At 36.0% G+C, this 12,515-nt stretch overlaps 1 protein-coding gene across 1 annotated transcript in view; it reads left to right on the top strand.

The window, feature by feature from the left end:
* Taf4b (TATA-box binding protein associated factor 4b) overlaps positions 1 to 12,310 on the top strand; it is a 131,612-nt gene extending 119,302 nt beyond the window's left edge. The window contains exon 15 of the mRNA XM_021728930.3: positions 10,490 to 12,310. Within this exon, the coding sequence (XP_021584605.1) occupies positions 10,490 to 10,657 (168 nt within the window). The 3' untranslated portion in view covers positions 10,658 to 12,310. The remainder of the gene's footprint in view (positions 1 to 10,489) is intronic.
* Positions 12,311 to 12,515: the final 205 nt, after the last annotated feature.

Below are 12,515 nucleotides of genomic sequence, written 5' to 3'. Positions count from 1 at the left end.
AGCATTGTTTTCCCCTAATTTCAAAGAATTTTTTTTGTGGGGGGGACACTACTAGGGATTCGACTCAGGGATAATTTACTACTGAGCTACATACCCACCCCTTTTTAAATTTTAATTTTGAGACATGGTCCTGCTTAGTTTTGAGCCTGGCCTCCAACTTGCTAAGACTAAGCTCGAATTTGCAATCCTTATCCCTTAGCCTCCAAAATGCCTGGGATTGCAGGTATGCCAGGTCACCTCACCTGGCCAAAGGATGATCTTTTTTTTTTTTACTAATTTTATTTTTTTCCTATTTTTATTGGTGCATTATAGTTGAATAATGATGGAATTTATTGTTACATATTCATATTTTTACATAACATAACAATTTGGCCAGTATCATTCATTCTCCAGTGTTTTTTCCCTTTCCCTCTCTTCCTCCCTCCCCATCCCTTTTTTCTACTTTACCAATCTCCCTGCAATTGTCTTTTTTTCCCCTCTCTTTTCACATTTTTTTTTTTTGGTACTCTACAGTTCTACATAATAATGCTACATATTCGTACAGGCATATAATATAACAATGTAATTTGGCCTATATCACTCCCTTCACCCCCTGGTCCCTTTCCTCTACTGATTTTCCTGAGATTGCTCCTTGCACCAATTTTCCCTCTTTTCCTCTCTAGCTTCTGCATATAAGAGAAAATAAATGACCCTTGACCTGCTGAGTTTGGTTTATTCCACTAAACATAGTGATTTTAATTTCTATCCATTTTCCTACAACTGACACAATTCCTTTTTTTTTTTTTCTTTAAAGGCTGACTCCAGTGTGTATATATACCACGTTTTCTTTACCCATTTTCTGTCAATGGACACCTAGCCTGGTTCCATTGTACGGCTATTGTGAATTGTACATGAATATGCCTGTTGATGACTGATTCTTTAGAAGTGGTATAGCTGGGTCACACAGTAGTTCCATGCCTACTCTTTTGAGGAACCTTCATGCTGATTTCCATAGTGGCTATACTAATTTACAATTCCACCAACAGTCTAGAAGTGTTCCTTTTTTTCACATTCTCTCCAGCTTTTATTATTATTTATATTCTTGAAGACTGCCATTCTGGCTGGTGTGAGATGGAAACGCAGTGTAGTTTTGATTTGCATTGCTTAAATGCCAATGATGTTGAACTTTTTTTTCATATATTTCTTGGCCATTTGTATTTCTTATTTTGAGAAGTATCTGTTTAATTTATTTTCCCATTTATTAATTGAGTTATGTGGTTTTTTGGTGTGAAATTTTTTGAGTTGTTTATAATATTCTAGAAATAATCCTTTATAAAAGGAGTAGCTAGCAAAGGATTTCTCTCATTCTGTAGTTCTCTTTTCACAATTCTAGTTGTTTCCTTTGCTATGCAGAAGCTTTTAAATTTGATGCCATCCCATTTATTAACTGTCAGCATTATTTCCTAAGCTTTAGCGGTCCTATCGAGAAAGTCATTGTCCATGTCCATATGCTGGAGTGTTTACCCTGTTTTCTTCTAGGAGTTGCAGTTTCTGGTCTAATTCCAAGGTCTTTGATCCATTTTGAATTGATTTTTATGCAGGGTAAGAGATGAGGTCTATCATGTATGACCAGAGAAATGAAAAGTTGTGCTGCAGTTGTGTACCATGAATCAAAATGTGTTCTACTGTCATATATAACTAATTAGACTACATGAAAAAAGAAAGAGATGTAAGGTCTAGCTTCTACATTTAAAGATAACCAGTTTTCCTGGCCCATTTGTTTAAAAGGCTGTCCTTTCTCCAATGTGATTTTTCACCTTTGTTAAGGATCAGATTAGTGTATCTGTGTGGGTTTTTCTATGACTTTCATTCTGTAACATTGGTCTATGTGTCTTTTTATGCCAGTACCATACAATTTTTTGTTACTCTAGCTCTATAGTGTAATATGACGTCAAGTTTCATGATACCTCCAGCATTGCTTTTTTTGGCTTAGGATTACTTTGGCTATTCTGGGACTTCTGTTCCTTCAAATCAATTTTAGGACTGTTTTTTTCTAGTTTTGTGAAGAATGCATAGGTGTTTTGATGGAAATTACATTGATTCTGTGCATTTGATTTCTTTCTTCAGTGTTCTGTAGTTTCATTGTAGAGGCCTTTTACCTCCTTGGTTAGATTTATTTCAAGTTTATTTTGCATTCATTTTTGTTTGAGGCTATTGTGAGTGGAATTGTTTTTCTCATTTCTTTCTCAGCAGGTTTATTGTTGCTTTATAGGAAAGCTGTTGATTTTTGTATGTTGATTTTGTAACTGCAACTTTGCCAAATTTGTTTATTAGCTCTAGCAGTCTTTTGGTGGAGTTTTCTGGATTTTCTAGGTATAGCATCATATCATCTGCAAACAGTGATCATTTGACTTCTTCATTTCCAATTTTTATCTCTTGTATTTCCTTCTCTTGCCTAATTGCTCTGGCTAGAATTTCTAGCGCTGTATTAAACAGGAGTGGTGAGACTGGATCTTCTTGTCTTGCTCTGGACTTTAAAGGAAATACTTTCAGTTTTTCCCTATTTACTTTGAGATTGACTTTGTTTTTTTTTCATATTATAGCCTTTATAATGTTGAGGTATGTTCCTTCTATCCCTGGTTTCTTCAGTGTTTTTATCATGAATGGATGCTGAATTTTGTTGAAGACCTTCTCTGTATGTATTGAGATGACTAGTAATTTTTTCCCTTAATTCTATTTATGTGATGAATATTGATTTGCATATGTTAAACCATCCTTGCATCTCTAAGATAAAACCAATTTGGTCATGATATGCAATCCTTTAATATGTTGTTGAATAAGATTTGCTAATATTTTATCAAGAATTTTTGCATGTAAGCTGGGCAGCAGCTCATGCTTGTAATTCCAGTGACTTGGGAGGCCAAGGTAGGAGGATTGAAAATTCAAAGTCAGCTTTAGCAACTCAGTGAGGCCCTAAGGAACTTAGGCAGACTCTGTCTCAAAATGAAAAATAAAAAAGGCTGGAGATGTGGCTTTGTTATTAGGTGCCCTTGGGTTCAATCCCTGATAACAAAACAAAACAAATAAAAGTGTTTTTTTGTATTTAAGTTCATCAGGGATATTGGTCTGTAGTTTTCTTTCCTTAGCATATCCTTGTCTGGTTTTGGTATGAGTTTGATACTGGTTTCATATACAATTTTTTTTCTTTTTTTTTAATTATTTAATTATATACTTATTGGTATGTGGTGCTGAGAATCGAACCCAGTGCCTCACACATGCTAGGGAAGCAAGCGCTCTACCACTGTGCCATAACCCCAGCCCTTTGTAGACAAATTTGAAAGTGTTCCATCCCTCTCTATTTCATGGAATAATTTGAGGAGTATTAGCATTAGTTTTTCTTTAACGATCTGGTAGGCTTCATCTGAGAATTTCTGTTTATTTCTACTTGTCCCCTCTTACTTTTGTTTCACCTTTGTTTTCATCTTTTAAGTTAATCAAGTAGTATTTTTAGTATTCCATTCTAGATCCTTTGTTGCCTTTTTACCTGTACCTTTTTTATTTCCTAATGATTGTTGTATCTACTGTTTAAAGATTAGATATGCATCTGTAACTGACTAGTCAACATTGAATTAATACTGTTTCACATATAATGTAAGAGCCTGTGAACTATATGATTCTGTTACACACACACACACCTACCCTTTGTGCTATTATTGCTGTCACCTATTTTCCTTCTAATTATTCCTACCTTCATAATAAATTATTATTACTTGATCATATATCCTTTAAAGAATTTATGAAAAGAAAAATAATGAGTTTAGAAAACTAATATTTACCATTTCTGTGCCTTCAGTTTTTAAATAAATTCTTATTTCTTTCTAGTAATATTTGCTATCAGCCTGTCTACAACTCACCAATTATAGAATTACTGGAGTTCTAAACAAAGCTACTGTCAATATATCTAAAGGTATTGATAAATCTACCTTTAGCTGTGAGGCACAGCAACCCTTACCAATATTGTAGCCTTTTTAAAAATACACAGCTCTTCAAAGATAAAATCAAAGCTAGTTTTTAAAGAAAAATGTTTAACTGGTAGTCCTTTGAAGAAAATTTAACAAAATAGTAGGTTAAGCTGATCTCTAGACGTAGTCTAGATGAGTTTTCAATGTGAGTGCTTTAGTAAACATGTAGAGAAAACAACCACAGTTATAAATGGGCAAGTCCTAACTTGACTTTTCATCCTAGCCATAAGAAGCGTCAGGTCACATTGCTCTTCAGTATTGTCTATTTATTTCACTATTTGCTGTTCATATGTGTTGTACTACTTGGTGGTTTGAATCACTTTCTCACTGTTTAGAGAAAATGTAAAAAATAAAATACCATTTTTAATAACTCATCTAGTGGCAGCTTGGGGGGGTGAACATTTGAGAAAGGTTGTCAGAGGGCTGGGTACAAATGGCTTTACCAATGTAAATCCTTCCAGATTTATTTGACTTAAAGCCAAAAATGACATGAAGATTTTGATTTATAAGGTCCAGAGCCTATAACGTGGTTCATTTTTATTGTTCATTTGTGTAAGTGATGATATTGGGTGACACTATTCACATGGTCATCCTACACACATTACCACCTAAGAGACAAAAACTATCCAGTATTCTCAGGTGCAAAATCTTTCCCCTTTAGTGAGTGGTAAGTTAGAGGCAATTGCATTGCCCTGAAGACATGTAATGGTAGGGAAAATACAAGATGTCACTGAAATACAAAGGAGTTGTGCTTGTCTACACCTGGGGTAAGTTTGTGCTTGCGAGCCTTGGGGAAATGTAATGTCTGAGTTGAATTCTAAAGAGCATAGGTGATGTGACTTGAGGGTAGGACAGATGGCTTGGAGAATGGGGTTCTGGGAAGAGAGAATGCAATATGCAGTTAGCTGTCTAGATAAAAGAGGCAAAAAAAATATTTCTATGATCAGTAGCTTGGGACAGGAAGAAAAGAATGAGAGCAGAAACTGGGGAGAAGGCTTTAGTGTGCTCATGTTTGACTGTGTCTGTCATGTGTGGGTATTTAGACTTGGTTGGTTAGGTGATTTTTTTCCAGTGGAATATTTTAAGCAGGAAAAAATATTTTCAGATAATTTTTTATTTTAGTGATATCATTCACATTACAGTGGAAGTAATATTCATACCAAATATACAGGGAGTCTTTTGAAGATTATTGAAGTAATCTAGGCAGGAGATACTAGAAGTGAAAATGCAGGAATAAGTAGATGTTTCAAAACTGTTAAGGTAGAATTATTTAGTGTCAGACCATTGAGGAAGAAAGGGTTGAGGATGTCATCCAGTTTCCTAGCTTGAGCATTGCATCTAAGTGGTATTACCATTCCTTGAAATAAAGAGGAGAAAGGGGAGTTTCAAAACATGTTGAATTTAAAATACCTTAAAGTACTTTAAATTGGAAACTTCATCAGAAAATTGAACAATAGGGTCTGGAATTTAAGAGAGTGTTCTGTTTGATATCAAGATTTGGGGTTGGTTATTAGCATATGGCAACTAGTAATATTATCCATCTTTCTCACAGTTACAGAACTAGAATTAGAACTCAAAACCCGTGGTTCTATGTAAAAGACTCTTTTTAAAAATTTATTTTTGTTTTTAGTTGTCGACAGACTTTGATTTTATTCATTTATTTATATGTGGTGCTGAGAATCAAACCCAGTGTCTCACATATGCAAGGCAAGTGCTGTATCACTGAGCCACAACCCCAGCCCCCCAGATTCTAGGGTGGAAATTGCCATATAGCGTTGTCTGTATTCTGAAATAACTCAAGGAGTAAAATGAAGGTAGATAAAGTGAGATCAAAAGTTGCTTCAAAAGTTCTGCTTGTTGACCAGCAGAGGGCAGTCAATATCGAAGCTCAGTAGTTTATACTCTGCATTGCCCTTAAGTCCTAGAAAGCTCGGTCTTTGGGATAGTATTTTCAGTGTTCACATTCCATTGAATCAGGCATCCAGAGCAGTTCTATTTATTGTTGCTTTTGAGTCTTATGTCCAATTTTTATTCTGGTTCCATATCTTTATTTTATTCCCTATTCCCCATGCCCAGTTCTTGTCCTCCTTACAGTTTAGGAGCTGTCTGGTGGCAGGGGATTAAGTGGATGGAAAGTGTGAGAAAGGTAGTGAATTTTTGCCGTTCAACTCCTCTGTTTTAAATGCCCCAGTTTTTGTTCTTGGTTAACTGTTAAAATTCCAGGACACATTTGTTTTCTTAGCCTTACTACTCAGAGAATGGAATGAAATGGATTGACTTTTAGCTTCTAGATCCATTATTGATAAGGCTCTAGAAACTAAAAGCAGCAAGCTCTGCCACTGTTTGATTGCAGGGATGTAAGAAAAACTTTCTGCCCCTGGATATATCCTTCATTCATGTGCCACTGTCTAAAATGCCTCTTTGTCTACTTTTTAGCTTTAGGCACTCAAAGCTCCACTAAAATTCAAAAAGTTCACTGAGGGAAACAAGATAAGTGTGACAGCATGAGTTATTTTTCTTACGTTAGCAAGAACTTGAAAGAGAAGGATGTGGGCAGGAAAATCTAACCGGTTTTAACTAGAGGATGGGAGAAAAGGTCTGGAGCTAGAATGATGTTCTTTCCTGTGAATTTCCATGCTTCCCAGCTGACTGATGATTTCATTATGATCGTTAAAGGCCAACATTTCTAGAGAGAATTGTGTGTCAGGCACTGTTCTCATTTAATCTTCAAACTGACCTTATGAGATTATTGCTGTTTACTGTCCCTAGTTTGCAGATTAAGAAACTGATGCACAGAGAAATTGCTTGTCTACAATTGCTTACAGAATTAACAACTAACTGATGTTGACTGCTGTGCTGCCTACTACAGCTCTGTGCCCAGTAACTCAGATAATTTTGCATTGAACAGAGCATGGACGAGCATGAAGCTAGGTTACCTGGGATGGTGACACTTGGAAACACAGACGCATACGAAGTCAGAGGAACTCAGCACGATTCCTGAGGCCACAGGATTCATAATGCTGTTGTTCCTACTTCTTGGTATAGCAATCACCTAACCTTAAGGAAACGTGGGAAAAGAAATATAAAAGTTTCATTTCACAGCACTTGCTCTGTTAAGCTGAGGGGATAAGAATTTGGATGACTGAATATTTTAACTATTTAATGTCATTTTTACAACAGTGTTATTTCTCTGAAACTGGTAACTGACTATATTCATGTTTTTCTTTTAAGAGCAAAAGAGTTCTTCAAAAGTTGTTTTATAAAAATAGAAACTTTGGTGATATAAGTTAACAAATTAACAAAGGCTAACTCCATCAATCTGGCAGTTTGGGATTATGTTTACATTTGTTTGTTTAGGCTTCCTAGAGTAATTATGTATTAGGTCAGTGAATTGGTTCTTTCATCTTCCATTTTACCCTCTTTTTATCCAGGTGAAGAATTCGGATTAAGGAACATCCTAACACAGAGTTGAGTGGGAGAACCGTTCCTCTGTTTTAGAAATAAGCATTGCATTGTGACAGGAGCCTGTTATTCTTTCTTAAAACTCTGTCCTTAACTATGTTAGTGTTCTTTGGCATTGACAGTGTAGTGTGACCACAGGTCAGACATAGTCAGCTTTGGGGAGGAAGATCAAAATTACTGGCAGAAAGGCGAGTTTGGTATTAGTTCTGAGTTATCAGTGTACACTCCACTCCCTTCTCTGGATAACTGAGAGGTAGCTGATTTTTCTGGGCAGATCATTATGAAGCGAACAAATCAGAATTGTATCCTTTCCAGACCATAAGACAAGGGAATAAAGATGCTAGATGTATATTTTGTATCCAAGTTTCAGAAAGATTAACTTTCTAAGTCAGTCGCTATTGGGGGGAAGACAGTGCTATCACCTTTGTAAAGTTGTGAATTATGAAAGACATTTCTGTGGGTTACTGAATGCCCTTTGGGGTTTGTTTCATTTATAACTTTGCCTCAGGCCTTCTGCTGCATCCTGTTGGAATGACCTCCTTTTCAACCCTTTGTTGGCAGCTGTAATACGGCTCTTTCGCCTGGATCCTTCAGGCTTGTCACATGACAAACGTGAACTGTGACCCCCTTTGTTCCTTACCCCAGACAATTAGGGATGATTTTTTTTTTAATGCACAACAAATTTTTTCTTATTTTTATTTCCTTTCCCCACTTTTCCTCTCCTCTTATTTCCTACCAAAATTAGATTGAAAACAAAAAAAGGTAGCAATTTAATTTTGTATCCAAATATAACATTGATGCAGACAGTAAATAAATCATAAGCCCACTGAATTTTTACATCTTGAATGTGTCCACATGGACAGTAGTTGGATCAAGAGGGGAAACATCACCAGAACTTGAGAAGACCCCTGTCCCCTCTAGTCACTTCTTAGTTGCCCCATGGGACTCACTGTTGGGACTTTTATAGCTTTATTTGTTTGGGGACTTTGTAGAAATGGAATCATACAATATATGTGTCTGTGTTCTTTCATTTAACATTTTTGTGATTTCATTTATGTTACCCATTTGTTATTGCTGTATAATATTCCATGGTATGAATGTTCCACAGTTTATTCCACTTATATTAAGTATTGGGGTTGTTTCTAGTTGGACTATTGTGATTGGTAGCACTAATATTCTTGTACATGAGTTTTGATTAAAATATGACACATTCCTGGGTATTTACATAGAAGTGGAATTGCTGAGACATACTATCCATCTAGCCATTTAATTGAAAAAATCATATAAATATAACACTAAACTAATTTTAGACAAACTCTTGGTAGGAAACATTTTTAAAAATGTATAGATTTAGCTTTAGCATAATATGTCTAATTTGTAACTAAAGAATGTGCCTCTATTTAAATATACTGTAGTTTTAAACAGGTAACTTCTATAAACAAGAAAATTGCCCCTCTCTGCCAATGACACATTTTACTAACTTTCTTCCTAAAGTATACTTTTATTCAGTTTTCCAAAACTGAGTTGGGGGCCCTATTCTGCAAAGATCTTGGATAGTCATAATTTATAGTAATTAAGGCGACATCCAAGTTGTACCATCCCTGAGTAGTGATGCCTACAGAGAATGACTTTACTCACATTTCTTGAGGCAAAGCAATTACATGATAATGATACCCAGAAAAAAAACAAAAGTTGCTGCCAGAATTAATAGGACCCCGGCTTTGATCTGCTGTTTGGTGTGTCTTTGCTTATTCTCCATATGCTACTTATGACAAGCATCCACCTCTTCTAAAACATGGGCTTTCCAAAATTTGTTCCATGATTTCTTGTGAATGAGTTTAACCTAATGAGTGTAGAAATACAATTGTGACATCCCATCTCTCAAGAACTGGATAGTACCTTTTATGAAAGTGTTATCTGTTGACTATCAGATAAAGTACCTCCAAAATCATGCTACCAACATGCATGGAATTAAGTTGACTGGTTTTCACCCTGGTGATTTGGAGACCCTAAAGAATTTCCCTCCCTTTCATCAAAATAATTCCATCAGAAATGTGAAGGGAATGGTTAATTAAAATTTGATGGTTAGGCCTGGGGATATAGCTCAGTTGGTAGAATGCTTGCCTTGCATGCACAAGGCCATGGGTTCAATCCCCAGCACCACACACACAAAAAATTGATGATTATAAAAGAATAGTAAGAGAACAAAATGATTTGCTTCCTATGTTTGTTAAATATCTTGTTATAAGTCTTGAGCAGATAAAGGAGAGTTGCCAATTCAATGGACATGTTTTTTGAAACAAGTATGGTAAATGAAAGAATTAAGAGATTTTACTTTTATAAAATTATCCTTTGAGAATTATTTTTAATTTCTTTCAATTTTGTCTTAAAATATAGTATATAGACATTATTATTTAAAAACTGTCTTAATATAAGAATGTTGAGTTTCACTAATTCTTTTTAATGATGCTCACATTGGTTGTTCTGGGGTTTTGTTTTGTTTTGGTTTGGTTTGGTTCTGATTTGAACCAACAGATTCAATGCAGAAAATATTTTTGAATAATCTGTGTTGTTTTTTGTACTTTGTTCAGCCCTAGCAGGAACAAAAATGATAATCTCTGTCCTCAGAAAGCTTCTGGTCTTGGGGGCATGTGATGGTGATATACAGATTATTGTCACACAATGTAAAGTAACGGAACATGAGAATTCCGACAGGTGGTGGGGGGAGTGGGGCGGGATAGACCCATTCAAAGCACAATCTTATTTTTACTTTTACTATCGACATCCAAAAGACTACACATATTTACAGTGTACAATCTAATAGTTTTTAGTGAATTCATACACCTATGAAAATCAGCTGTTGCCAGGGTCCAGCTGAGAGAATGAGGTCATGGAAGAGGTGGGTGGCCTTTTGAGATCCTGCGTGCATGATCTCCAGGACCCAGAGGGTAGTGGGCTAGACTTGACAGACCTTTCCTTTGTGAAAGATCCTTGAGTTAAACTGCTTCTCCTTTTATTTTGTTTAGGGATTAAAAGACAACTTTCTTGCTTCCGGGGCATCAAGCTTGACAGCCACCAAACAGTTGCTTCGTCCAAGAATCACAAGAGTCTGCCTCAGGGACTTGATATTCTGTATGGAACAGGAAAGGGAGATGAAGTATTCTCGAGCTCTGTACCTTGCCCTTCTGAAGTGACCGCTTCCATCCAGATCCTTGCTATTTACTGCCAAAGAAGACAAAAAAGAGATGCACTGTCCTGAAATCTCTCTTTCTGGAAAATCAGTCACCAGTATGAAAGACCACTGTTTACAGTTAGAAGTTTTTACTAAATCTTACCTGTACAGCTCAAGGGGTTCTTATAGCTGAGAATTCAGCTTAATCTTCTGAAAATCAGTTGTGCAGTACCCTTTACAGAGAAGTAGCATCTGCCCACCTGTGAGTTTAATTATAGCAAGTTAAGGCTCCATTTGTTACTACCTGCTTCATTTGCCAAACTTCATTTGCCATGAGGTGTCTTTCCCTTAGTACCTCCTGCATTGAGATGTGGGAGTTACCACTTACCAAGAAAAGATATTTTGTCCTACACTGAGCCTATCTCAAAGTGTTGGGCTTTCTAGGCTGCAATCAGAAGCTGCTTAGCTAACTATGACAGTAGTCACCTTCTCTAGTTGAAGGTGACAGGCCACAGAGTAAGCCTTTGGTAACTTGGGTTGGCTGAGCGCCATTGTTGTCCATATAAGACACATGGGGACAGGTTGTGCCTGAGGTTGCTAATTCTCTGGCTAATTTCACTATGTGCTGCTTCTGATACCAAGTTGGGGGACGTCCTTGTCAGGAAAACCTACGGTTGAAGCTGCTGCTTATATACCCTGTTGGAAAATGGGAAAGGTGGGAAGCACTGGAAGGAATAATGAAGGGAAGAAGAAAATGGAATCCTAAGGCAGGAAGTGTGCTGTGTGTGCCCAGGGATGGAGGGGTGGAAATGGAACTCCTAAGAAACTGGTACATGTTCTGTTGATGAGGGGAGAAAAATCACAGTCCAACTAAAAAGGAAAATGGTTATCAAACATTTTCAAAGGGTGTTATTTTTTTTTGTATTATTTTAGAACCCAAGAAGATGATTTTTGTAGTTCCTTCTCTTGTAAAATCTTTTAGTTATCCTAAGTTTTAAACATCTTGGTACATTTAGAAAATCCTAATTTATGATAAGAAATTTTAAACAAAAGACTCCCTTTTGGATTCTGTACTTAAAAGGTACTGTCAGCATCTCACTCTTGGGATCCTGGCGCTAAATGTGAGAAACAATTACATGAATCCTTTTGAGGAAAAAGCATATGTGCAAAGAGCAAACACTCTCTTTTTTTAATCTTTATTTATTTATTTTTAATTCCACCAATGTGTATTGTGGATAGCAAAAAAATAATAGTGGTTATAAGAGTCACATACAGAAAGAAAGCTTAAATCCTCCAAGAAGATTTTTTTTAAATGGGAAATGCTGGGCTTCTTAGTAAAGGAATGCAGAGAGAAAAACACCTCATATGTTACTCTTCACCCTGTTCTTCCCATTGGGACTGTTACAGCCATCTTCTATACTGTAGTAATATTTAAATTGGCCATATGTTTTTGTTTCAGCAAGTTATTATGTAAAATGCTGTAAATTATGTATGTGTTGAAAGAGTACTTTAAGAAAGAGATCTATACCCAAAGTTGTTTTTGTATATTTAAATGCTTAACTTTATTTTTTTGTAAAGTGCAGCATACTCCTACATTTGTGTATAATCTTATTGATCAGATGTTTAAAATTATTTCAAATACTTCATTAAAATGATTATTTTATTATAAGAACAACTTTTCTCACTCACTGATTTTGAAAACCAGTTTTTATTAGTAACCAGTCCCTCCAGGGCTCAAATTTGCCAGGCATTGGCTCTTTCTTGGCTCTGATTGTTATTTATTTTGGAGTGTTGGCATTTGGGTTCCAGAACCTTGCTTCAGATCCAAGTTGCTATATCACTTTCTTTGAAATAGTTATAAATCTTCATGCTATTTGACT

Source organism: Ictidomys tridecemlineatus, chromosome 13 (assembly GCF_052094955.1).
Source record: "Ictidomys tridecemlineatus isolate mIctTri1 chromosome 13, mIctTri1.hap1, whole genome shotgun sequence".
Lineage (NCBI taxonomy): Eukaryota > Metazoa > Chordata > Mammalia > Rodentia > Sciuridae > Ictidomys > Ictidomys tridecemlineatus.
Note: the sequence above shows the minus strand (reverse complement) of the source record. Positions and strands in the feature narration are given on the sequence as shown.